This window comes from Halictus rubicundus, chromosome 6 (genome assembly GCF_050948215.1).
Source record: "Halictus rubicundus isolate RS-2024b chromosome 6, iyHalRubi1_principal, whole genome shotgun sequence".
Classification (NCBI taxonomy): Eukaryota; Metazoa; Arthropoda; class Insecta; order Hymenoptera; family Halictidae; genus Halictus; species Halictus rubicundus.
The window spans coordinates 6,390,096-6,418,054 of NC_135154.1; the positions used below are offsets into that span (position 1 = coordinate 6,390,096).

The 27,959-nt window shown below is 37.3% G+C and overlaps 2 protein-coding genes across 3 annotated transcripts in view; one reads left to right on the forward strand and one right to left on the reverse strand.

Moving 5' to 3' along the window:
• The window catches only part of Acj6 (abnormal chemosensory protein 6), a 57,411-nt gene extending 52,005 nt beyond the window's left edge, over window positions 1-5,406 (reverse strand). For both annotated transcript variants that reach the window (XM_076789638.1, XM_076789637.1), the window contains exon 1: window positions 5,115-5,406. In XM_076789638.1, coding sequence (XP_076645753.1) covers window positions 5,115-5,276 — 162 coding nt within the window. In that variant the 5' untranslated portion in view covers window positions 5,277-5,406. The remainder of the gene's footprint in view (window positions 1-5,114) is intronic.
• A 15,574-nt stretch (window positions 5,407-20,980) lies between these two features.
• Window positions 20,981-27,921, forward strand: LOC143355115 (P protein). Its single transcript, XM_076789636.1, has 17 exons — window positions 20,981-21,072; window positions 21,291-21,447; window positions 21,992-22,066; window positions 22,302-22,419; window positions 22,832-22,904; window positions 23,085-23,275; window positions 23,376-23,485; window positions 23,623-23,782; window positions 24,313-24,384; window positions 24,582-24,713; window positions 24,847-25,101; window positions 25,430-25,564; window positions 25,681-25,875; window positions 26,002-26,235; window positions 26,674-26,932; window positions 27,166-27,259; window positions 27,385-27,921. Exons 1-17 carry the CDS (start codon window positions 20,985-20,987, stop codon window positions 27,470-27,472), a joined length of 2,436 nt encoding a protein of 811 aa, XP_076645751.1. The 5' UTR covers window positions 20,981-20,984; the 3' UTR covers window positions 27,473-27,921.
• Window positions 27,922-27,959: the final 38 nt, after the last annotated feature.

Here is a 27,959-nt window from a genome sequence, read left to right on the forward strand (position 1 = left end):
AGACTGCGGAATTTATGCATTTAGAAAAAAAAAGGACGTAAAATAGAAAACTGTAGGTACACGAGAAGAATCTCAAAGTATTGTTCCATGATTTTCTGACTCATGAAAATCATTAAAAGAAGAAATGCATTCTCGTTTAACCCCTGTCAAAATTCTGTTAAAATTCTCTGAATCTTTCTTCGATGGGAATTATTCCTAACAATGGCTGAAAAATGATCAACGAAAAGACTAGTTTCAGTATTAAGCGAACGTCCACATAATTTCTAACTTACATTAGCCGCAAAAATAGTGAAAAGCACGCGAGTACGTTAAAAAATTGGATGCCTCGGCCGTTGCAATTACACTTATGTATGTTTTATTAAATGTGGAAGTAACGAACAACAAGCGCGGAGACCAGTGCCCCGTTTGAATTGATATTTTGCCTAGAGCCGGTCTGTCCGAGACCAAATGATTTTGGCCGGTCAGGTAGAGATCGGTGTGCGAAAGTCGTCGATGATTTTAGCGTTAACAATGCCGAGCAACGGGAAATCCATCGGGAGAGTCCGAATTGTAGCGGGAGAGCGAGAAAAGAAAAAAAAAAGGTCGAGGCTCGTTGCCAGGATGATGGCAGAGGTAGCCGAAAAATCGCAGAAGGAAGCGATTGCGTCGGATTCGCGTTACCGGGCGTAACAGTACGGCTGTAATCTCATCTAGGCACTCAGCTCGTAGCGACGGTTTTTATCCTATTACGTCACATGAATAAACTAAAGACCGTGGAGTCCGCGACATAGTGGAGGAAAGAGATCGCGGGATTGGGGGTGGGACAGGTCGGTTCGACGTGTGCCGTCGTGCCATGGTTCCAAGCTCCTAGGGGCGAAGAGGGACACGGGGGGACACGGCGGGACATGGCGGGACATGGCGGGACACGGCGGGCCAGTCGGCAGAGGGATTCCTATTCCTGTCTCCGCTCCTGTTCCTGTTCCTGCCGCGCTGCGGATGGATACGTCGCCGTCGCGTCGCGGAGAGTGCGGGATCTGTCAGGACGAGGACAGCGGATACAGGACTCTGCCTACGACCAGCTCCGATTGATTCTACTTAGGATCCTTCCTACTCCTGCCTCGGCGTACTTTCTCGTTTACGTCCTGAAACGAGTATCGTCGACGACGCGGATGACCGAACCCTCTCGACGCTCTGCGTTCCCTCTTGCACGCTAAACTTTTCAGGACAGTTCTCTTGCGGCGCCCAATTTCCTCGAGAACTTGGACAAGCGTTCTCAATCAGTACTTCTATCAACGTGTCATCGCACCGTTGTTGTACAAATTTTTTCCAGTTCTTATCAACACGTTCACTGCCCATTTCATGGGTCTCGTGCACGTTTCACTTATTTTTTATTCGTAGAAGCGGTCTGCGTCACTAATAACAACTGTTAGTTACTTGACAGCCTGGTTCCCACCTTGCACTACGATCTCGTTAATCACAGCATTAATAAATTGACATTCAATGGCATTAATTTTTCAGTAATTCCATAACGCCCGACACCGATCATCGCGTGTTAATCTTTACAACATTCGCAGTGCTAAATATACAGGCCGGTTGCATATTTATTTTGACGTGTAGGCGTATTCAAAAATACGCATTATCGTATTTAGATTGGTCGTGAATACAGTACATTTGGGCACAGTGCTTTTGCGTTTCATACAATAATGAACACGTTGCGCACTGTTCGCACGAACCTCGTGAAAAAGGCACTGCTGTGTATTGAACGCGATGGGAAAGATTTCGGATACGATTTCGAAGGTAATCAAATTTCAACGCTTGAATAAAAAAAAAATTTAACGCAGTTTTCAGGATATGATAAACGTTTATAAACCTCCCTTTGTATCTTTTCATTATTCGGTTACACAACAGCAACACTCACTCCCGTTCAGCAAGCCTTGCGGCGGGCAAGGGCACCTGCGGATGCCCGCGGGCACAGCCGAGGGCAGTGTGACGTCAGCGGGAAAAATATTGTCATAAGCTGAACCATCGAAAGGAGGCGTGGTACGTTGCCCGCCAAGTCGCTTATTCCCGGGTTTATGCGAAACCCGGTTTTCGAATGTTTATAAAGGAATAATCCAGAATGGAAGCATTAACAAAGTAGTTGTACGTATTTCAACATTTTCTGTTTATTTAGCGTACACGGTAGTACGAAAAGGAAAACTGAAATCCTTGCAAAATGTAAACTATAAATTTTCGTTTCTAGATTTGCGTGTCAAACATTAACTTGATTCGCGAAGATTAGTTTTACTAGGTTTACTTGGAATCGATAAACTAGAATAATAAACTTTGGTCGTAGACTAATATATTAATTGTTTTAGTGTGTTACAGTCGAGTTACAGGTAAACTTGAAATGTCATTTTTGATCCAATCTAATTTGTAGAGTATTAACGCGCACATTTTGTTAACCTCATATAGCTTCAATCTGTAAGAATAATTTTACAATAACGAAACCTATGATTTCTTATCTAACGTTCATACTCCGAAAGTAGGTATTCAATTTTCCGATAAAATAATTGGCGCAATAAAATTCCCTACAATTTCTACGACTTCTTCAAATTAATAAAATGAAGATTCCATACGTTAATGTTTTAGGAATAAATCATCATATTTTATTCTGTGCGTTGAACACCAGCACAGTATTACGGATAATTTTTTCTACATTAATCATCTGGAATCTATGTTAAATGTTAAAAACTGCTGGTCCCGTAAATTATTCGTTTCCGTCCTATCTTGTAAATGTCTATTTAATTAATCAATGTTGTGAACACAATATTTTAATGTTTCATATGTTTTCATATACGTCCCCTGTTCTCTGCAGTCTGAAATCTTATAAATGCATAAATAATCCCAGTCTGCTAATAATACTGAATAAAATCAATATTTCGAAGCGAGATCTTTCTTTATCTTGGGCTTGAGATCCACTAGACAATAATTTATAATTTTTAAATGGAATTTAAAATGTTAAGACCTAATAGTAATGCATAAATGAATGCAGAATCATAAATTATTGACACATTTCGCACTTACTTACGGTTTGATCGAATATTACAATCGCACAATGTAATTCAATTTATATGATATATTTTGTATGTCGGTACCGATCATTAAATGGTTTGAAAATATGTAATTTTTCTTTAAGAAATTTGAAATTTGTATTTTGTTCGGTAATATAGCAAGCACACACTGTCCTGACATGTTCACAAAAGTAAAACGATATTTCCGTCACATGCGTAACTTTCTAAACAATGCATACTTTATTTAAAAAGAAACAAAGGATGTTAAATGGGGAACGATTTATGCAAACAATTGCAGAAAGATATCTCAAGAGAGTAGTTGAAACGTAAGACATGAATGAAAGGTATGGTAGGCGTCGGTAAAACAAACGACGGATACACGGAACGCGTGATACATGTGACGAGGGATACTGTGCTCAATGGAAATGTATGATGCGAACTTTCAATGTCTTTTTTATCGCCACCTTTCACGCGAAATATATTAGGGTGCTTCTTTAATCCACCGACCTGTTCATGTATAATGTACCGTCTCTCGTGCCTCAATAGTAATCTCCCGGTTTGTCTCATAATCTTAAAGGATTTCATGTAAAATTTATGCCGTACCATCGAAACAAATTAAATTTGAATTAACTGTCACCATACAATCCTTCCGATTCAAATATTGAGTTATCAACCTATTGAAGAGAATACTTGTAGCAGTTCATCTATACACGATACAAAAAAAAAATAATCAAAATAAAAAAATTAATTCTATGTTCTATGGTATTAATTCGTGTTCTATTTTATCAATTTTCTTTACATTTTATTTCATGGAGTTAATCGATTTAGGAAATTAATGGCTCATACACCTTAACCACTGTTTTAACCACTATTTTGAATACGTTGCCTCGTAACATACAATGCTCAACCTCCTTTTAATTAAAAATCACACTCATGACGTATGCAAAACACAAACAAGGGCTTCTGGTAAAATATACATTAGTAATTATCAACGTCCAACTGAATATTAAAGAACTATTAATGTACAGTTTCTAAAAACCTGTGTTGTCAATGTGATAATCGGAATACTAACAAAAGGAGGATAATATACAGATTAGTTATGTCTTTTAATTCTACTACCCGTGAATATGATTGTTGAATTAATTATTTGTATATTACATATGAAAAATAATACTGTGCACATTGTACAAATATGGTAAAAGATGTAATGGTATTTTAAAAATGATTATCAATAAAATAATGCATTCTTTCTACCAAATATGAAATAGTAAACCGTGTTCCTCTATGGGAAAATTATAAAGAAACCGAACTATAGTGACAAAGCATTACAACACTTTTTAATTTTAAATAGACATTGCCAAAATAGTGTTCTGAATAAGAGAGGATGATTAAACTCTTCCTTCAATCGGTGTTTAATTTGCTGAATGTGTATACAGACAAACAAAAGAAAGTTTGAATTATTTTGTATTACTTTGGAAGCAAATAAACAAACTCTACTAAATATGAATGTCATGGCTCGACTTTAAAATAAAATAGATTTCTATTCTTTTGCAAATTTAAACACACAATAAGTATCAATCTTCTTCCTCCTTCTTCAAAATTATTACAGACAAGTTACAGGCGAGTGGTCAATTGCAAATATACCAAGCAGGCTAGAAGCAGTAATAGACAGCAACGGAGGCCTTGAAAAGTGATCAAACTAACAAAATGTTTAAAGATCAAAATTGTAATCGCAAAAATGTAGGATGTACCCCCGCACCCCTGTTGACCACCCAGTTTCTTTACTCGTTTCATTGTATCTGACAAACCATCAATTTTCTATCCTCTATCGCCGTCTCCTCGCTTCCATTATTTCATAGGATGTAGATATTTATAAAAAATTGCTTTAGAATAAAATTTAAACTTTCCTTTGTCGGCCATTACCGTGTCACAGTGTGTGCGTGTGTGTCTCTGTGTAAAAAGAAAATAGAGAAATTCGCTGGTGGCGAATGATTTGGTTTCCGGGGACCCTGGGAATGTTTCGGGTTGATCCGGGGGAGGGATGTTCTCGGTAAATGATGAGATAAAATGATGATTACTCACAGTAGGGTTCGGCATGCAGCGTCGCGGCGGCGGTGGCATGGGATCCGGGGCAGCGCGATAAGGCGGCGGCGAATACCTTCCCGAAGGGAAACAGCCCGGGGCAGTGATCGGAGCCCCGTGGAGTCCCTTGCTCCCCATCATCTTGTCCGGTGAGTACATCATCCTGCAGCCAGTTAAGTCTAAGCTGTCGGGCTTAGACTTAAACTAGTGAAAAACCGGCACCCTCGAAACGGTACGATACTAGCAGCGACAGCTGCGCTTCTTCTTCTTCACCACGGTACTCGCGGTTCGCATCTGTGTGAGAAGAATCCTTCCTGCGTCCTCGAAGCCCCGCGAAAGTACTTTTTACCCTTCACTTTCACCGAATCGCTCAAAATAGGATGCCGACGCACCAATCCCGCGAATCGCACCGTGGAGGGTCGGATCTACGCACGATCGACGGCAACATCTACACTCCCTCGTTTTTACGATCCCCGACACTCATCCTTGTCATCGTAGGACGGAGAGGACCCGATCAGTCTGCCGGTTCCAGTACGATCAACGGAACGGATAGTGGATCTCGCATGTTTGCACGTGATCACGCACACAACGGTTCGAAATTCGCACAGTTTCTCGCGTCGGTCTATGCTCTAATCATCGCAACAACCACGACGACGACGACGGCGATCGACCATATTCCGATTCCGGGTTCGAACAAATCCAAGTAAACGTACACTTCACAAAAGAAATGCAGACAGAGGGACAGGGGAGGTGTGGCAGAAGGGGGTGGTTGGTATGAATAAATAATTTCCTATTGAGAAGCAGCTGATTCCCCGAAAAAAAAAGAAGTCCACTGTGACGTGTGTAGCGGCGAACAGCAGCGTCGCAAACAGAGAAACGTGTAATCGGATTAGCGCGGCGAGGACAACCGGACCGCCGGGGGAGAAACAATACACGAGGTTAAGAGAATTTTCGAAAGTTGTCAACAGTTTGAATTAACCACACGTAGAACACCGGATACGCGGATGTTGTCCTGTGATGCTCTGCACTTTTTGGTGCTGACTGGCCGCCGAAGAGTGCTCCACAGATGAACTCTTCCACGGGGGATGGCGGGAGTAGACGGAGCAGAGGGAAACGATGGGGCAGGGGGTGGTGGCTAACCAGGATATTCGCGAACCGGCGCGTGCTCGTTGCGTGAGGGGTTGTTCGTCACGGGGTGAGTCGAGAACAACCGGAACGGAGGGGCATGTCGTGCATAGGCGGAGTCTAATGCAGCTACGCGTGCGCCCCTAATCTGATCCATGTCGGCCATCTTTGCCTTTGCTTGCTGCTTGGCATGGGTGTCGCTAACCGCGACCACCGTTTGTCCATCCTACCTGCATTCAACCCTCCCTCTATCCTCTGTTCAACCTATCCTTTTTTCTCCCTTTACCTGTTCCCGTCCTCTTTTTTCTTTCTTCTCCCACCACCTCTGGTTATACCACCCTTCCTAGCTACCGGCGAAGCTACCCCCTCCCCCCCGAAAGTACCGAACCTTGCCTCGCGCAACCTTGTCTTGTCGAAGGTGCTTCGTGTCTTCCACCCTGCTATTCGTCTCCCACATCACGCTTTTGTTCGACCACCGCGAAATCTCTCGTTCGACTGTCACAGCTATTGTTGGATTAGTAGCTATGTCGTAAACTGCTCGGTCCCCGGTCATTCTTCGGTTTAACACGAAGATCGTTGACGCTGCTTCGCGCGTCGCGACGCGTCGCGTCGTTTCTCATTTACCTGCGATAACGCGTATCGATGCTACGTCACCGAGGATTCTGAACATTTTCAGTCGTTCTCGAGAGGTTTTGGTTTCTCGCTGCTTCATTGTCGAAGCTACACACTGTTTTAGATTTAAGAGAACGCTGACAGTTCGAGAATTTCAACGTTCGAGTTGACAATAATTTACAGAGTCATGAATTTGTCATAGAAAATATTAGGGAATGATGTACGAGCTGATGAATTGGTAAATAGATATTATGAAATAAATGGTACTTAATCCGTTTAAAATTTTAATCGAACTGTAAAATTCAGCGCAATATTACAATCATACTTTTAATGAGATTACGATATATAGTTACGTTTTCATTTAAATCATCGGAGTTCTTATCAGTTTTGTGAAGGTATACACATTTTTCCAATTCATATCTCGTAATAACTGCCAAAGTATTTGTCCAATTAAATTAAATTATCAATTTACCTAATATTACAATTGCTAATCGTGTAAAAATCTTCGATACTTCTGTGTTAATATATTTGATCATTGGTCTTAATTAGTTCCCAAAATTTTGCACTTAAATTATCACTATCCCGTTCTCATGAGAAATGTTGTAACCTTGAAGTGAGAACATTTTTATTTGTGATGATAGATGCCCCAGCGCTATGTTATTAATAATGAGTAACGATTGCATGCACAATCGGAATTCTAAGGCAATTGAGAATACTTTAACGATCAGCTACACTGCTATTTGATCGGTCGTGTCTTCGTAGTAAGTGCAGATTTGTGTGAGCTATTTCATAATGAATTTTTAAGGTGTCATGGACCCTTCGTAACCCAGATCCCCTCTGTTACTCCCACAAGGCTCTGGGACTTTCGTCGATCCAATAAACGAATAAAGCCGTTTCACGCTATTCTTGACTCTGAGATCCCAATCCAACTGACCAACACAGAAGCTGATTTTACCATTCTTTTATCCTAGTCCGTATAAAGTAAAGAGTTTACAACGTATATTTTTTCAAATCAGATCACCTAATTGGCAACGTATATGGAACGACTATCGGCAACCTCAGTAAGTACACTTTTCTCATATTTCTCGTAAAAAATACTAATTTTAACAATTTTTAGCAAATTTATTTTAATATCAGATCACATTAATGTTAATCCTTAATACTCGTAGCATTTACTACGAAGCACAAAAATGTCAGGTTTTGGAGTTATTATCAATTTCGAATGCCATAATAATGTACATAATAATACAATACATGTGACAACTAAGTAATACGAGTGAATTAAACATTGTACATATCATAATTATATGAACACCATTACACACTCTTGTATCTGGAAAAATACATTCGATGCTATACCTACATTATATCACTCTAACGTGTGGAATATACATATTTGTAGTGGCTTATAGCCCCTCCCTCTGATCGGACTTCATAATACACAACACATAATTTATACACGGTACACTACCATAATACACAATTGTAATCCGTCTAGCAAGTCAAGTCAGTATAGACAAACAAAACAAAACATTTTCATCACTTTTTCCCTACTCATACACACGTCTTATAATTAATTTAGTTTCCAAGGTCTCTATATGTACACCTACATATATGTACATCTATTTAATACGCGTGTATCAAATATATTTTTGTAAATATTTCGTTAACAAAATCGCTTTCATCTATGGTGTAAATTTAAAAACTATGTTTTGTAGATTCATATTAGGTAATATAGATTCTGAAAATTTCATCAAAATTGGTTCATTAGTTATAAACGATCAAAAGCGGTGAACATTTCAATTTTTCATGATTTCCAGCCTACATGTACCTGGAACTGTAATTTTCACCACTTTTAATCGCTTATGACTCATGAACAAATTAACCAATTTCGATGAAATTTTTAAAACGTACACGAGTCTCGGGAACGCATTTCGCAAATTTCCATTACAGGTCCAGATAAAAAAATTCGCAAAAACCAAGTTTTAACATTTTTTCTCGATTTCGACCCAATGCAATTCTCCCAAAATTGTCCAGCTTTACAGAAAAATGAAAGTCGTTTGATCCATTTATAAAAAAATTATTTCTCAAAGGGGTCTTCTGGTTAGAGCGTCATTTGGTAGGCTTTGTATGGAAATGTTTGTAAAGAAATCAGACGACTGTTTTGTATCGAGATTTTTCAAACATGTTTTTCGTTCTTTTTCACATATTTACCTTAGGTAACAACAAATTTTTAGCTCGTGCAAAATTTTTCAAGTTGACTTTTGGCCATTTGGACCACTGTAGGCCGTCGATGCGAACGGACTCGTTACACAACAATACCCTACTGTGCGCCGGTCGCGAAGTTTTCAGAAAGATGAGTAAAGAAGAGAAGAGGAGTGACGAGAAGGGAAGAGAAGAGAGAAAGCGGAAGTAGTACATCGATATGGGATAAGTAGGGATAACTTTATTTATTGAATAAAGTGGACGTAGCCAATGATTCATTCCGCGGGTAAAGAAGAGGCGGCAGTAGGAAGAGTAACGGTGGTATGGTTGCGCGACTAGACGGGTCAGCATGAGCAGGGGGGAGGGGAGGAAGACAGGAAGGACAGGGACAGGGACAGGGCAGAGCAGCCCGGTAGACGAGATGGAATGTGTACGATGGAAGAGGAAGCGGTGAGACGTGGAGCAGCGAGTGCGAGGAGAGAGGGTGCACCGAGTTCGGCGGCAGTCGTTTTCCGAGGGATGTTGGGCGGAAGGTTCCCGCGGGGCCTGTGTTATCGCCTCGGCAGGATGACCAGCCCGCGGTATCAAATATTAAACCTACTTGCACCGGCAGCCTATCCTCGACAAGGTATCCAAACCTTCCCTCCGACCCGATCCTCCAACTACCCCTCATCCTCGGACCATCACCGACTCGCCACCACTGTCTGCCATCAAAACCTACGCCTAGTAGGTTTACTGCCGCGTCTCGATCTCTCCGGTTTCTCCTCGCCGCGATGCTTAGGCTGTTTCTGCGCGCCTCTCCGAACGGGGCCTGGTGATATCTTCTTCGTCGAACAGCCGTTCCCTGCCCGCAGCAAATTGATTCTTCAAGTTCGAGCAAGAATGCCAACACGACTCTACGATTTTTCGAGCTTCCGCTTTTCTCGAAGGTACGCTCGGAAAAAGGGAAACTTTGATGCGCCCTAATCGGCGTTGGTTGACCAAATAATAAAAATTAAATGATTTTTAATGGCGCACGAGAAAAACTTAAATAAGTGTAAATAATGGTAAGAAAAGCGCAATTATGACTACGACAATTAGTGAGTAGAGAGCACGTTTTGCCTGTAAAGACATAAAGCTAATAAATAATGTATATTATAAAACAGTTGAAATGTTCATCCTATAGAAGCACTGTATTTAGCATTAAATATTCAATCGACGTGTGAAACATGTCCATGCAATTGGCTAATAACTTTATTTACTGTTGGCGATCACTTTTAAAACCGATAGAATCGATTTGCAGATCAGAAGAACGATATAAACAATCGATTCGTACAACATCGACAAAAGAGAAGGGTGTTTGTCACGAAAATGTAGCGTAGTTACAGAGAATGAGTCAAAACTGAAATACGTACAATCAGGTTGACCGCCGCGTGCAAGCTGCGTATTATGGCTTTGATCAAGGGTAACAATTACGCCAGCGGAGTTGACCAGTGCAGTTGCTCAAAAATGGGGTAAATGAAAAGCAACCGGAAACACGACCCTAATGTATTATTTCTCCAATTGATGTAATAAATGCATTCGGTAATCTACCAGGATGTAATAATACATTTTGTTCCTATACTACAATGAAAGGTGAAACTGAAATGGATATTATAGCACACGCAACTATTGTTTCACGAATGTCTAGCGAGTTGCAGAGCGTCAGTTTAGACTAAAAAAAAAATCATTCTTACTTAATATGTTGACCGTTAACTAAGCATATTTGAACCTTCTTCTAAAGACGAAATTATGTTTTTTATTAAAGTTCAAATTTTATATAACACTTTAGCTAAAATGGACTCATTTATTTAGAAACATCACTAAGTTATCACAAATACGTACACTTTTGTGTTCTTGAAATTTGATCTAAAATTTGTTAAATATTCAGTTAAAGTATATTTATATTAATAAAATTAGTGTTAATTAGTAAAAACAAACAGGATGTTAAAGACACTACTTGATCCTGAAAAATTGATAAACAATGGTTTATGCAGTTACTGATAAACTTCTATGAAAAAAACTAATTAAACTTTCAATAGAAGTTTTTTGAATGTGAATACTAAAAATAAACCAATATATTATGAACTAAAACAACTGTTTCAGTTAGCTTCACTACCTGCTTATTGAGTTAGGACAAAAGTACAATTTCTTTTTCGTGGGTATCATACAGATGGCGGCACATGGTGGTAAAGCTATCGTAACCAAATTCTGACTGCAATACAATTTATTAGACTTTATACTTTAAACAATAGAATAATTTCTATCCTCGTTCCGTATGAATTTCGTCTTACCTATATATTGCTATATTAACGCTGCACATTTCAAATATTTATCAATTATTCACTAAAATATTTTTTACAGCATGCATATTTTCTTGTTGACCTCACAAAACATAAAATTGCAAAAATATAATTCATTAATTAGCAGGTTCACTAAGTAGGAAACACAATAAAGCTATTAATCTCACTTGCAGCATTTGCTTCATTGCGTTTTGCATATTTATACATGCCATAAATGCAAAAAGCTCATAACTTATTCATTTGTAATTTGATAAGTTTCTTCATTCGTGATACATATTCCCTTCTTCCATTGACCTGTTTTTTATATTATAAATTCTATTATAAACTAATGAGTTTAACGAAGGCGTGCGAGAATTACAGATTAAATTTTTGTAAAAACGTAGAGTCACGTTCACCTTGCTTTATCTACCGACGTTAGTATTATAAATACTCATTCCAACTTTATCACTTTCATATGATTTGAAGGGTACATGGCCAAAGACCTGAGCAGTCTTAGTTACGATGAAACCCCTTTATACTGCGATATGAATGTTTAAACAAACGGAATTCTTAATTAGCCCACACCTAATTGTACTCTTCTCTGGAACTGCGTTCAAGGTGCTAAGCAAATACATACAATCGAGAATGCGAGAAATAGGGCAACGACGAGCGAATTCAATTTCAGCCGATGAATGCAACCAGAAAACACATCCATCTGTGGTGTACGACTTGCGTGCTATTGCAAATTTTTAATTCCTTATTAAATTTTTATTGGGAATATCGTAGAGGAGTCTTTGATAGCAATGCGCGTAATAAGTGCAACACATTATAAATGATTTGACTAAAGTGAGAAACGAAACCCGAAAAACTATTTCTACCATTTATAGAAAAAATAAATCTATTTCTATTTCTTCTCTTTTTCTTTTATCTCTTCTATTTCGATTTCGTCAGGTATATCCAAGCACAGTAAGACCTCGATTATCCGAACTTCGGATGTCTGAAATCTTCAATTCCCAGTATGCTTCAGATTGTAAACAGCTAAAACTAGAAGAAATTAGTAAAAATTAACACTAAACCTACCACCGCCGGTTAAAATGACCGTTCCAGATTTTTTATTTTCCGATTACTGAAATTGTAAAGATGTTTTCGTGCGAAATAATTAAATAAACATATATAGGAGAGCATGTATTATAATACATTCTATCTTTTATAAGACATGTATTAGTGTCTGTTAAGGCTCGGTAGGTTCAGTGTTAAATCTGGCATTACGAGCGAGTAACTTACACGTCCTGCCGTAGTAACGCAAGAAAGACAAAATGTAACAGACACTCGGAGCATCGTAACCTTCGGTAGAAACTCGATTTTCCCGTCTGGCCGGGACGGTAAATATTTCATAAACGGCATCGATTTTCGACCATCAAGATCCGTAGAATAGCGGGTGTAATCGGGCTCGCGGAAATTGGTTTACAAGACAGCGTGTGCCAATACATATATACACGAGGACGGTTCGCGTACGTATAATCATCCGCAGCGGCGTCGTTGAAAATCTATGAAAACCCATGGCCAAGTTCCATCCCCGATACCGTGCAATATTAATAAACCGTACAAATCACCGTGGCTCAATTCCACGGTTAAATCCAGAAGCATAGGCCCATAGATTACAGCAATTGAGGCCGGAAAGTAGAAGCGGAGCAGACAAGCAGGAGGAGCAGGAGGAAAAGGAGAGAGAGAAGGAGCAGGAGGAGCAAGGGGGATGGCAGACTTCACCGGTGGCACGAAGGTTAGCCTGGCTGAAGTCGGGAATAAGGAGGAAGAGTCTAGCAGGTTCGGAACACGAAAAGAATCCACGGGAGAAAACGGGCAGATCGTGGGGCGGTTGGAACACGCCGAGAAGGAAACGTAGGACCACGTTTCGCCATACAATACACACACGTTTGTAGCGCGAGCGCGATCGCGTGTTCGCGGCTACACCCATACATCCTATCTCGTGGCACACCGGAACCCTCTTGCTTTCACACGTACGTGCACACAGACTCCGGCACGGTCACACCGACGCATAGATTGCATACTTATGCCGGCACTGTGCACATAAAGTTAGGGCGGCGCGCGCTCTCCTTCGCTGCCGCACAAGAATAAGAAACACGGTAGCATACATAAACAAGGAGGTTGGGGATGCAGCAATTTAAAACGTACCCCGGAATTCCTCCCAGCGGGGTCGTAGAGCGGCCCTCTATATTACGAATTCCTCCCTTCTCCTTTACCTCCCTACCGCCCTATCCGCCGCGCCACCTTTGCTTCTTCCCTCTGCCAGTGTCCTCTTGCATCTTACCTACAATTTCGGTCGTATAAAGTGGGTCTATGAGCACGACCAGCCGTGTATTAGCAACACTCGTGCGCCGGAAATCGAGAACCGTCTGCTCGGAAAGTAGATTTCGGTAATATGCAATCTGCAGCCCGCGGAGGCCCGTTTGCGGCCCGTTCGACGGTACTTGCCGCTAACATGACCCACCTACTGCGCACGACCCCTGCCAGAACACATTACATCAAACCGTACAAAGTTAGAAAGAGGAATTTTGTTTATAAGAATAGCCGATAACTAGACACCGGATCTTTAGGCGGAATAAAAATTCTCTACCTGAATTCCGACAAACTGGAGTAAAATAGAAAATTATTTTCTTTCTTAGTATATTGGATAGGAAGAAAATAATATAACGGTATTTTTAAATTCTTCTAATGTTTTTACTGTTTCAAATTATTATAAATAGGCAAGCTGAACAGTACGAGAAGGAAATTTCTCGAAGTTGCACGCTCTAATGAAACTTGGTGCACATGCAGTGTATCGAAGAATGCATATTCGACGTGTACATATGTATTTCTATTGTACACACGGCTGCCTATTTTCATATGTATGTAGTAGGTAAAATAAGCTCCAAAGTTGGAAATGAGAAAGTTATGAAACATCTTACGAATAGTTATGAGCTAATGGGGGAGGAAGAAAATGGGAGAAAATTTGAGGGATAACTATTTGTGACCATATAAGACGATGGTTAAGTATTATAAAATTAGTGAATGTCTAATCCATGTGATACATCCTACGATTAGTAGACCAGGCATCCTCATCGTCGAAAACTTCAAAACGAAGATAAAATTGTGAATTTTTAATTCCTGATTCCCGCTTCAAATTGTCACAAAGAATCTAAATTAAATTTTAGTCCACTTTGGTTCCGCCACTTACAAATATTCGTTTCTATTTTAACTTTCTCAAGTGAACTACTCGGGCCGAGGCAGCCCCGCTGAAATTAATTCTAAAAATTAAGTAATATGTTACCGTTGATAAGTAATTATTCTGCAAGATAGTTTGCCACATGAACTCGCAAATCAGTTTCTGTTGGAGGTAAAAAGCGGGAGTGTTTTAAAGTTGAAATTGTGGAAACTTAATCAGGCAGAGCGGAGAAGTTCAACCAGGCTGGACTGAACGGAAGTTTGAATCGTTCCGGGTTAATACCTATTATGCAGATCAGCGCAGCCAATGCGCGGCTAAGTCAAATAACGTTAACAATGGAGAATTTGCAAGTTGCTTCATCGTTATGAATCGAGTGATTGGGTGTTTGAACGGCGGTGTCGCCTCGGGCAGCTCTGTTTGCAGGCATAAGGGAGTTGAGCTGAGCGGAGCCGCGCTCTCTGCCGAGTCAGGGGAGTTCAATTGGTGGCGGCAATCCTAGTAATGTACCCGTGGGGCACTGTCAAAGTGCTTTCCAGAAGAGAACGATGTTGCATTCAGCATTCGGAAAGTTCATTCTTGCTCGAAGTGCCGCCATGCGTCCGAATAGCTGCACTCCTCCCGCGAAGCCAGCTCTCGATTGGAGCTTCTTCGATTTATTCGTACCCTACACTGTGACACCGATCCAGCCAAACACAGTTATACTTGAGCAATCAGCCTCATAATGAAGAAACAAATATCCATTCTTTACACAGCATAAAGTACTATGTTGCTTAATCCTCTGCTTTCGCATCAGGTTCGTTCTCGACGTCCATAATCCTAGCGGCTCCCTAATTTCGCATCAGGTTTGTCCGCGTACCTAACTAACAAACTAAAACCACATTCGCGCTGCTCCTGGCTCGTAACATGACTAAGAAGAATCATCAACGTCAATATATAATTGACAATTAATATCTTTTAAGTCCCAAGGAGTCTCAGCTTCTTCTTCAATAGTTCTTCCAAATGTTTTCAACATACTTTTGCTTGTATAATCAGACCAGTATCACGTCCGCCGTTGTCTACAGAAGAACGAATAAATTGATTAGAATATGAAACGAATAAATTGAATAACATTTTCCCAGCACCGGAATTCAAGTACAGAAAGAGCCTAAAATCTTAGTCTTAATCGTCTTTTTCAGTAGGTATGCATATAGAACTGCGCGACGCATAATTGATACGCACGTAGTTGAAAATCGGATTAATGAGAAACAGAGCTGGATAACGAGCGCATCCCGAATAGTTCCTCGGTCTTTTCACACCTCCATGTTCGGGGACTTAAGTTTAAAAACCAGCGGCTAAATAATATATATCACAGCGGCAACAGCGGGCGGTAAAACAGTTATAAAAACGCCGGCAACTACGTTAAGATCAATTATTTAAGATGTACAGCTCCGTAAAGAGAGTGTAGACCAGTCGTAAAGGGGGCGGAAGAAAGTAACGCTTCTAGGACGAACCGGAAGGGTAGGGAAGAGAAGGAGGCCATCGCGGGAGTTATAAAGGTTGCAGTTAAAAGTTGTTTGAATTATCAAGGGACTGACTGCTTCGAGACGATGGTAACCGTTATTTTTCAGATGCAACATATTGGAATTTGTGCATGGAAGATAGCGATACTTGCGAAACGACTGCCGCCTGTGACCTCGCAATCCAAAGGAGGTTGTTAACAATGAAATTTTTGGTAGCTCGGACCAGAGCGAGCAATTTTATATGCAATAAAACAGCTAAAATCATCAACAGCAGGCAACAATCAGCAACCGTCAACATATTTTGTCTCACATCGAACTTTGAAACGTTCCGCTGTAGCCAAATTTAATTATTTTTCAACGACAAAAAATGTGTAATTATTGAGAACACCTTGTATCACGCAAAGCTGTTTTCTTTTCTGCGATAGACGTCTCACGTTGCTAAATTCAAACTGCAAAATAATAAACACGTCTACTCGATGGAACTGCTATTATAAATTATTCTAAACGAGAAGAAACCAAAGCAATGTCTCGCACGGCTTCAGATTTTGCCGACGAATCGTCGGATGACAATGATTTCCACGTTATTATAGTAGGAGCAGGACTAAGTGGTCTTATCTGCGCGTATGACATCTTAAAGAAAGAGGCTGGGTTAGATGTATTAATTATCGAGGCAAACAGTAACTATCTATACAAAGGGGGTGACCGTAGAAAATAATTGGAAAATAAGAAATTCTGTTCGTTTGAGGCTGTTTTTAAATCCACTTTAAAGATCCGTCGGTTTCGCGTGCTTATGCAGGAAGTAGAATTGGTTAGCCGTGATCAGACGTGTCAGATGATTCACGTAAACGAAGCTCCGAATGAGCAAATTTTATTGTATATTTTCGACTTATTTTTCACGGAGAATCATCCCCTCCACGGTTGTCCCATCAATAACGGGACACCCGGTGTATCATTCGAATGTATTGTAAATTTTTAATTATTACGTATATTGAAATAATAGGAGATGCAGGGGGGCGCATACTTAAAGATTTCAGTAATAGTTACTATGCTAATTCATTGCAAAAGCATGTAACTCAATTAGTGCAAGTACTAAACGTAAACATTCACAAAGGAGAGAATATTGACGACAAGAAAAGGATATTATTCACAAAATGTAGTCCTTCCGAGAAGTTACCTACGTTTTTTGGAGCAGACGTTCATCATTTCCTTCACTTGGTAAAATAAATAAATATTCTAAAAATTTCATTTTTTAGCCAAACTTGAATTTGACAATTCCGTAAACTTTTCATCAATTCAACGTCAAGTTTATATTTTAGGTTGAGAAAAGTGCTTTGAATGAAAGATTTAGTAATTATACTAGCCATGAAGAGTCAAAACTGCTTGCAAAATTAAGTGTTGAAGATTTCGTACGTCGAAACGTTCATATTCCATGCTCACGCACGTTGTGTCGCGCATATGTTTGCAGCTCATGTGGTAAATATTCGACTTTTGTTTCTAAAATCTGCTACGAGTTGAATAGATAGATATAATTAATTATTTCTTGCGTTATACACATTCTACTGACTGGAAACGTAGAAATTTCGAAGCATCGTACTGTAAGACATATTAATAAAAAAAAATAGGGATGCTTACGTAAATATACGACTCGAATCATTTTGAAAAACTGAACAAGGTGATCTTACTGTGTACTTTTGTTATAGCTATGAGAAATCTGAATAATGTTTCATCTCTTTGGTTTTTGGGCATGCTCAATGGGTCATCAGGCTTTTTTAACCGCTTAAAAGTTACAATGGGAGATCAACATCGGTTTTTCATACAAGTACATGTGCGATTGATGTAATGAACTAACTGTAATTGTAAATAAGTTATACATTGAGTTAAAACAAAGAAAATTTTCGCAAAGGAAAAATATTACTTCAAATAAGCTCGGGAATCACCACTTCCAAGACAGTACAACATTTTTGAGACACCCTGTATACAATTTAATTAATATTATTTGCAGGGTGGTATGTTTAAAATTATACAATTATTATTGAAAGGGATCGCACACCGAGGTGGAAACATTAGATATCAAGAACCTGTTAAGAAAATCAGATTTAACGATGATCGTGCATATGTGCAAACGGAAAAGAATTGTTTCAAGTAACTATATGTCGTAATTATTGTAATCTAATCTCTTTCAATACCTGAAAGAAAATGAAATCTATATTGTTGGACAATTGCTTCAACTTGGGGGGACAAATGAATAATTACATATTTCTACTAATATTTTATTTGTTTGAACGCAACAATTTTATTCTACTGCCTGCATTATTATTATTTAATACAATTTCACGTCCTTCGTAGGTGTGAATTCGTAGTCTTGGCGTTGCCACCACCAATTGAAGATATTGTTATCGAGTCACCGGTAGAATATTCGTTAGATACACGAAATCTGTACGTTCCGGGCGAAAACGTATTTTTCCAAATCATTTATAACTCATCACCGTGGCTCAACGATCGCTATACGAAAGATATCGTAACCACGTGGGACACTAATTCGGAACTACATATGGCTTACAATGCAACATATAGAGATATTAAAACATTCGTACTCTCTGGATTTCTCGCTCATCCTAATTCCGTGCAAGCTCACACTAAAGGATTATTTGATACGTTGAATTTATGTTTTGGCACCACCGAAGATCAACGATACCTTCAGTACAAATTATGGAATCCAGCCTCATCACAAGAACAAGCAATCATTAGCAGTCCTATGAGCGTTATGAAACCTACTTCCCTCGCCAATCATAACCGTATCTGTGCAGGTGTTGGGAATGGAAGGTATAAACATCCAAACTTAAACACTATTTGATAAAAATGAAAAATTTTATGATTTAAAATAGAAGAATATGCAAGACTCTGTGGAAGATTTATATTGAAAATAAATAGTTGCCTGTAGCATACAAAAAATTGAAATTTTTGTTCAGAGTTTTCTTTGCTTCGAGTGAAAACGCTGTTAATTGGCCAGGGACAGTAGATGGTTGCATTGAAGTCGGTGAAATCACTGCCTATTCGATTTTGTCAAGAATTAGACCTCAGGTCCTTACCTCTCAAGAAATATACATGATGACGTAAGTACTTTAAATTAACATTCTACTTGTGTATATATTGTTTCAATTTTATATATTAATTTATAAAAATTCTTATCACGATTTCAAAGCTTTTTCACCAAAACTTGAATTTCATTGACGACAAGAAATATCCATTTACGTTACGTTACCTTAGGTTTCCTTTCACATGGTTTCATTTATGTTGATTTTGGTGATTTATACTAGGAGAAAGTCAAGAACGAAGGAAACGACTTCGTGGAAGATGTTCGTAATTCAATACTTAGGAATAGTGTTTAATGTCGCTATTTTTCTTTCATTTTTTAAAGCTTCTTATAAGCAGAACTAAACGGACGGTTGTTAATTTCATGATTCCAGAAAAACAAAAATATCATAGAAAAAATGGCATGTTTTTGAAATAATTTCTCATGTGTACGTTGAACGTATCTTTCCGCGTGTGTGTGATAAAATAATGCAGTAGGTCGAAGTAAGCTAGAAAGCCCAGAAATGTACTTCACTGTTAAGTACTCGGTTGCTCGTTTACAAGCGTTTTTAGTACATACGTCTTTGTGCGGTACAAAGTACAGCCTGTACATTTACTATATGTGCTAAACATGTACATATTTACTATACATATACTATATAATGACATATACTATGTAATACATATACTATACATATACTATGTAATGATAATATAGTAAACAATCTCGAGACCATCTTCAAATCTTAATAAAAAAATAAAATATCAAACAACTTATTATTGTACCGTGTCCTCCATTCTCATATACAATTCTCCGTTACATTTTCTGATTAAAATAATCGATAATTATAATTGAATATGTATTAAGGATAATGCTGAACAAAATGTTTAAAATAGACCTTCTTTTCTGACATTTCTACACTAATTATTTCCACATACAAATAATCGGTGTGCGTAAATGCAATATTCGATAGAAATATAAACCACGGAAATTTGTAAATTGTTTCGAAATGAAAAGTGTGATACTCGATACTCGACAATTTTCATATGTTTGAAATTTTAACTGAATTTAGTACAAAAGCTAGGCCCGACCGAATGCGAATATTACAGACCAACTGGGTCGTACAAGTAAACACATACTAAATATTGACTCCCGTCCATTAGAACAGAAATCAATATCATGTTTATCAATTCAACGCAGTCTTGTGTCCTCGGTCTTCCAGGTTACATTTAAATAGATTGGTTTCTGTGTTCGAATTTTTATAAAATTTCATCAATTGCAGGGCAACCGTGTCGCCCGGAATTGTTCACTTTGAAGCTTTTGTATTCCTCTTCTTTCTAGTAAGTACTACTAAATTAATTTCACTAATAAAGTTTTAATTCGTACAAACAGTTCTTTGAAAAATACACATTAATAAAAATAGATATACAACAGGGTATACTAAATTAAGAAACCGTCGAAGTACTTAAAAATTATGTACATAATTACTGCATACATACAGAATGTTTAATTACATACGATAAGTATTTTAAGGAATGAATTTTGAAACACAGTGAAGCCGCGAAGAATATTTTCGCAAAGAAAAAAGTGACTTTAAATGACCCCAAGAATCACCTCTTTTGAGGAAGTACATTTTTTTAACATCCTGTACATAAATTCTACAAAAATCATAGATTTGCAGCAAAGTATTTTTTATACGTAGCCTAATTAGTTAACCGATTAATTACAAAGTAAAATAATATTAAAAAATGGTAAAATACAACGGATTAAAATCTTTATATGTTAAACAATTAATAAAACATTGATAAATAATTAGGAACGAACAACACTGCAATGTCTCAAAGCGATACTAGCGAAGATGATACTGGCTTACTTACGCCGATATTTCTCAGGAAAGGATCTCGGTGCAGTCGAACACCAGGTATGTAAAATATCAATGTAACTATTGTATTTCTGTTTTTAAAAAGGAAGGTGTTTCGGCGATTTCAAGGTCACTTCGATTTCTTTCAATGGGACAACCTACCTTACATATCTTGAATCGGTAGAGTGTCAAATTTTGCGTAAAAATGTAGTGACCTTCATATGTGCTAAATTTAATAGTGAACGAGATATTATCAGTATAATTTTATTTTGTCACAGGGACTCCGTCTTCCATATCTAGTTCAGTAGTTCTAGGTCAAATTCCAGAAGATGTGCTTCGCGTGTGGAGCCAATTGCCACCAGCTATACGTTTAGATCCTAGTTTAGCAGCGTTTCAAAGAGAATATAATAGATACCACCAAATCGGGGAAGGAAGGTTAGTATTGTCGGAAAATCGATTATTGTACTTTGTGAAAAATTTTGCTAGTCCAAAAGTTTCCATATGTTTAGATATCCATAAAGATATAGTCATATTTGTAAGTCCCACAAGAAAGCAGTGCAACTGGATTCGCATTTTTTAAGTGAAACTAACACAAAAGGGAACAGCTACCACGCTTCCTTGAAAAGTGGGAGAAGGGGGCGTTAGAGTAATATGTTAGGGTAATATGATAGTTAGGGCAATATGAAGTGGCCAGTGGTGGGGGAACCTGTACACTGGTGGTGAGACGAAGTTTCCCAGAACTGTATTACAGTATTTTTGTCATTATCTGCCAGTATTTTCATTGATGATTATGCATAATTTAGTGTAGGTTTGTGAATAACCTTTTCACAAGGCTACATAATAGTTGTTTATTTATAGTCTCTGTTGTCAACAGAGTTACCTACCTTAAAATTGCTCTTTCACTAGACAATTAATTCTTAACACATTTTTAACATTGTCAGCTTTAATCTAACATCTTCTAAATATTTCTTTTCTGTAGATGTTCTGAAGCTGCAAATAGAGACTGCCTGGTAGTCAATATGTCACTAGAGACACAGCCAATAATTCCTAAAAAGTAGGTTACACTTTCACTATCAGCGCGTTAATTATTTTAGAGAACGAAACAAATAAATAGATGTATATCAGGAGCACAGAATATTAAACGTTACTTTCTTCAGAATTTTTATATGAGATATTGTCTCGTTCTCTTTACAATAAAACTGTTAAACGACCTACACACGATAGTAATTTCACATAAAATTTGTTATAATAATTATGTTTTTATGCTATAATGTATTAACAAATTGTAGAATCCGTGATAATGATAAAAATCAAGATATCATGAACGAATCTCAAGAAGGTAAAGAGAAACCATTTTATCGTTATATGAAGTTAACAATACTCTTTTGTTGCTGGCTGGTATTCACGGTAAGTTGATGTATCGTATTAAATTTATTTACCAGGTATGGTTAAATTAACCCCAGGGGTTCTGATCACAGAGCAAGCAATCAATATTTTACCAGACGATAGTCCTCATTGAAAGGAACAACAATTGTTTAAAAACCTTTTTGTATCTGTTATAGTTTGCGAGTTATAACGCAAAATCGAATTTTCGAGAGTCAATTTCACCCCCTTAAAGTGAATTACGGCAGAAAAAATCGCATAATACATACATATGTGTGCACTAAATATCCCCAAAGTTTCATATTTTTTTAAATTTCCGGGTTGGGGATAAAAAAAAAATAAAAAATATGTCGATTGCATTAAGGTTTAAACAAACAGCAAACAAAAAAATCACCTATTACAGTATAGTCCTAATTTATATACCTTGTATTTGCAGTTATTATTGATGATTAAAAGTGAAAAGATTGAAACGATGCACCAAATTTCAATACCGAGGGGTCAAATCAGAAGTATCCTTTTCTTCCTACTAAATAAGCTTTCATTTTTATTTAATTATTAATTCCAGAAACTGGATAATGTTGTATGCTACATTTTTTTTTATATTAGGAATGACATGTCTCTATTGCGGTCGAAAGTCCAAATATAAAAACTTTGCTGTTACCATTGATTTGTGCCTTAAGTTTTCGTAGATTATCAAATGCATGGGGATATTTCCAGTAAACAAATTGATGTGGTCATTGAAGGTTCGTTATTACCGCCAGCTAAACTACCGAGTCATATGCATGTATCTCAGAAATATTTGACGTTATGGCTGGAGTTAACAGAAAATGAAAGAAGGACCACTAACAAATCTTCCACCGGATTATTTAACTACATTAAGGTAATAGCTTTTAAAGGAAATTGTTATTAATTAATACGTAAGAAAAATTCTTCTATTCACGCTTACTTAATTATTTAAACTTTGTGTATATCTTACGTAGAAAAATGTGAGCGAAGTATGGACGTTACCGGTGCTTCCAGAAAAACTGATGGATATATTTCCTGGACAAAGGCATCACAAGGTGTTTGAATTAGAACACGTTGATATAAGGTATGCTGAAATAATAATTCCAATTCTCCTACATTTATGTTTTCTTTTTTAAACGAAATTTATAGAACTATTTTTATGTATACTGAATTAAGGGAGTTAAGTGTCACTTATTTCAATATCTGTATCTTACGTTTCAGCACACTACACGATGGTCAACTATCAATTAACCTACAAACAAACCTTGAATCCAGTTTCGCAGTTTCCTTAACATACGATATGTCATTGATAGATAAAAGCATCGGTATAGCATATGCTGCAATAGTTTTAGTGGGACTTTACATATTAATAATATTTGAGGTAATTAATATCTATTATCTATTGATTATATTATTTTTTAAAACAATGCAACTGAAATATTACAGAATTATGCAACATATACCATCAGTCCCATCATTTTTTTGGTTTGAGTTCAAAAATTCGGCAAATACGCAGGCTATTGAATAGCAATCGTCTGACGTGTCTGACCACAACCTACTGATTCTACTTGTTCCTACTGAATCGAATTTTTAATATATTGTGTAAAAAAATAACTTTTGTTAAAATTTTCTTTCGCAATTGAATTTCCGTTTGGAAAACACACAACTTAAAAAATTCAATTTTTTTCCGGCCTCTGGTTTTCGAGATATCTCAAAAAGTGTGGTATTGACCCCCAACTTTGAGGGCTGTTTTCACCCCTTCAGAGTGCATGGTTGCCGATAAAGAAAAACACCTGTCAAATATTTTTCGAAGAGCTATGTCCCACATGAGTTTCATCAAAATCGGTTTGTGTAACTTGAATATATTCTCTAGTAAGTTAATATATTGCTTTTGTTTTAAAACGATTTTAGGTTGTACATAGAACCCTTGCTGCCATGCTAGCATCTACGATGTCCATCGCGATATTAGCTGCTTTGAATGAGGTATATTATATGAATAACATTTAATCCTAGTCATACTAGTCGCAACTAGTTAGAAGTGTCTTCCATGTTTTCTGTTTTGTGCAAAAATTGTATTAATTGAAATGGAGAACAGTTTGAACAGTGCTTGCATTAAAAATTATTGCATTGTATGCTACTCTTGAAACAAATAAAACAAAAGAAACGTCTTACGGTTACAGAGGCCAACAATGGGTGAATTAATTTCATGGATAGATGTTGATACACTAATGTTATTGTTTTCTATGATGGTACTTGTTGCCGTTATTGCTGAAACTGGCATATTTGACTGGTTGGCAGTCTTTGCTTTCAAGGTAAGACTCGTAATCGGAAAAAAATAATAACAATAAATAATTTTATTATTCATAACGAAGGACATAATAAATATAGCCGTGAATTTCGCTAATTCTGTTTTACTCGAACGTATCAAAATAATTTTCTTTTTAGATAACGGGAGGAAAAGTATGGCCACTTGTGAGTACATTATGTATCTTCACCACGTTCTTTTCATCCTTCTTAGATAACGTTACAACAGTCCTCTTAATGACACCAGTAACCATCAGATTATGCGAAGTAATGGAATTAAATCCAGTGCCAATATTAATAGCAATGGTGATGTTCTCTAACATTGGCGGTGCCTTAACACCTGTGGGTGATCCCCCGAATGTAATTATTGCATCAAATCATGATGTTATAAATAATGTAAGTATACTAGAATAAATAATAAGTATTCGTAAATCTTTTACTAATCTACAATATCTTAGACGTACATTAAGTAGCAAAAAGGCAATATTAACTTCTTCTTACAACCAGACGGCGTCGTAATGATTTTACAAAATTTATGAAGGCCTTAAAAAACAGAAAATATGAATTGAGAAAAACGATTTTGCACAGATTTTTGTTTCATTAATTGGAAAAATTCGGGGGGGTGTCGCAAAAAAAATTCAAATGTCAAAAATAAGAGCCGCATTATTTGTTCAAGTGAAAATGTGTTATCCCTTTTTAACGTGTTACGTCTTTTATCATTTAGGGTATCGATTTTAATACGTTTACATTACACATGAGCATTGGTGTGGTACTGGTATTAATTGCAGTTTACGCTCAATTAAGATATATCTTTCGAGACGTGGCTGCCCTTAGATTCGACGAGCCGCAAGATGTGCAAGTAAGTATGATTCCAATGATCTCGAAATGGTTTATCTTGTCGCAGTATAACAAGTATACGTCCAAATATGTATAACAAATGTACGTCTAAATATTTCTTGTCTGTCCTTGTTGCAGGAGTTGAGACACGAAATTGCTATTTGGCAACGGGCCGCTGCAAGTCTCTCGAGTTACAGTAAAGACGAAAACTTAGTCAGAGAAACTTTACTAAAAAAAGTTCAACGGTTGCTCTCTCAATTAAAGAAAAAGGTACTTACCGGCAGTGTCGCACTTCAAAGATACGAAACTACCCTGGAAGAACTTCAAGAAAAGGTGAATAACAATTCTACACATAAACATTGTACATCGGTTCTTGTGAATCAATGCAATAGCTCATACATATTTATTTGAATCAACAAATCCAGCGTTAAGCAAGTGCAATTTTATTTTATTTTGCAGTATCCCATTCGGGATAAGTGGTTACTAGCGAAGTCTGGGTTCACGTTATCTTTCGTGATTGTCATGTTCTTTCTACACAGTATCCCAGATCTACATTTATCCCTAGGCTGGATCACATTAGTTGGTGTTCTTTTATTGCTAATTATAGCAGATACCGAAGACATAGATGGACTTATGGCACGAGTAGAATGGACTACTTTGCTATTTTTTGCATCATTATTCATTTTAATGGAGGTATTGTATATTCACTAAAAAAAAAATTTAATTACACTTACCAATATTTTTATAATTATTGCAAACTGCATGCTTATTTCATTGTTCTGCAGCCTTAATTTAATGCAGGGTGATTCAGCTAAATGTGTCACCTAAACTACTTCTACACAATTTGGTACATGGAAAAATGGTTGAAATAAAAATTGCACGGTTTCAAGAGCAGCATACAATGTAATAAATAGTTTTTTTCTATTTTGCTTTATTGTCGAAGTGCAAAGTATCACCTTGAATTTTTTATTGCAAACGGTAAGTTTTAATCGAAGGGAGAATTAAATCCTGAGTAAAAAATTGTAAGGGTACATGGATTAAAGAACTTATTGTTAGCTGAATCACCTTGAAATGTTTTATTATTTTGACCAGCACTATAACTTTTGGTAATATATTTGATTTATGTTGTAGGCACTTTCTCGTTTAGGTCTTATGGATTGGATAGGGAAACAAACGGAAAATATTATTCTATCGGTGAACGAATCATCACGATTAGCAGTGGCTATACTGCTAATACTTTGGGTGTCAGCCATTGCTAGCGCGTTCGTTGACAACGTGCCGTTGTCGACTATGATGATAAGAATTGTAACCAACTTGGCACGAAACAGTGAACTTGGGCTACCACTACAACCCTTGGTATGGGCATTAGCATTTGGGGCTTGTATGGGAGGTAAGGAAACTTGAAAAAATATTCTGGATTATGCTGGCTTAGTATTATAAGTACCTACGAAGAAAATATGTGTACACACAACATAGGAATAGATTTGTTATTACTACATACAATTTGTAATTTATTTAGCGATATTACACGATTCTTATAAACAGGAGACACGTTAAATCGTAGAAATTGAACGGATATCATTATTGATGTTATTATGTGGTTGAACGGATTAATATTTGCAGGAAATGGAACTCTGATTGGAGCAAGCTCCAACGTAGTTTGTGTAGGAGTTGCTGAGCAACATGGATACAAATTTACGTTTATGCAATTCTTCAAGTAAGTTTTCTCCTATTTAGGGTTTAAATTTAACAATAAATTACAAATGAAACATTTACATAAACCTAACAATTTTCTCTCCGTATTAATAATATTGACAAATAATTTTTATCTGTTTCTTTCAGGGTAGGCTTTCCAGTTATGTTAACCAGTACAATAACAATAACTATGTACTTAATGATCGCTCACGTTGTTTTCGGTTGGAATGGATAACCCACATCATTGTGAATGTGTGTTAATATGAATATATTTTCTAAAATAATTTTACAATCGTATTTGTAATAGTCATTATTATAAGAATAATGTATATTTATAATTCCTTTAAAACTGAAGAAATTGTTAATTGTAACAATATGTTTATAATGAAAGGTGTTTTAGAACATTTTTATTACAACATGTGCTAGCTAGTATTTACGTTGTCATCTTTTTAATTGCAAAGAGGATTGAAAAGATAACCAAACATATTTTATTGTATAAATCGGATTATAACTGTATTTAATATGTAAAAATAAATGAATGAGTTATTCAATAACTATATGTTCCCTTGTTAAGCGGTCCCATTTAAATGGTCCACCTTGTATAGTGTCCAATACATTTTTACAAATATCTTGGAAAGCAAGACCAAGTGGCAGTAACAAGTTCAGGATGATGGCCTTGACAACATACCCCGAGGTCTTCCCAATCGGTGAGGACCCCCTAT

What these genes read in the sequence shown, in the direction of transcription:
- LOC143355115 (XM_076789636.1), top strand. Translation starts at nt 20,985, where the DNA reads ATGTCTCAAAGCGATACTAGCGAAGATGATACTGGCTTACTTACGCCG. An exon ending in CAGCCAATAATTCCTAAAAA is followed by an intron (nt 22,067 to 22,301) that starts GTAGGTTACACT and finishes AACAAATTGTAG; the next exon opens with AATCCGTGATAATGATAAAA. An exon ending in ACGAGCCGCAAGATGTGCAA is followed by an intron (nt 25,565 to 25,680) that starts GTAAGTATGATT and finishes TCCTTGTTGCAG; the next exon opens with GAGTTGAGACACGAAATTGC.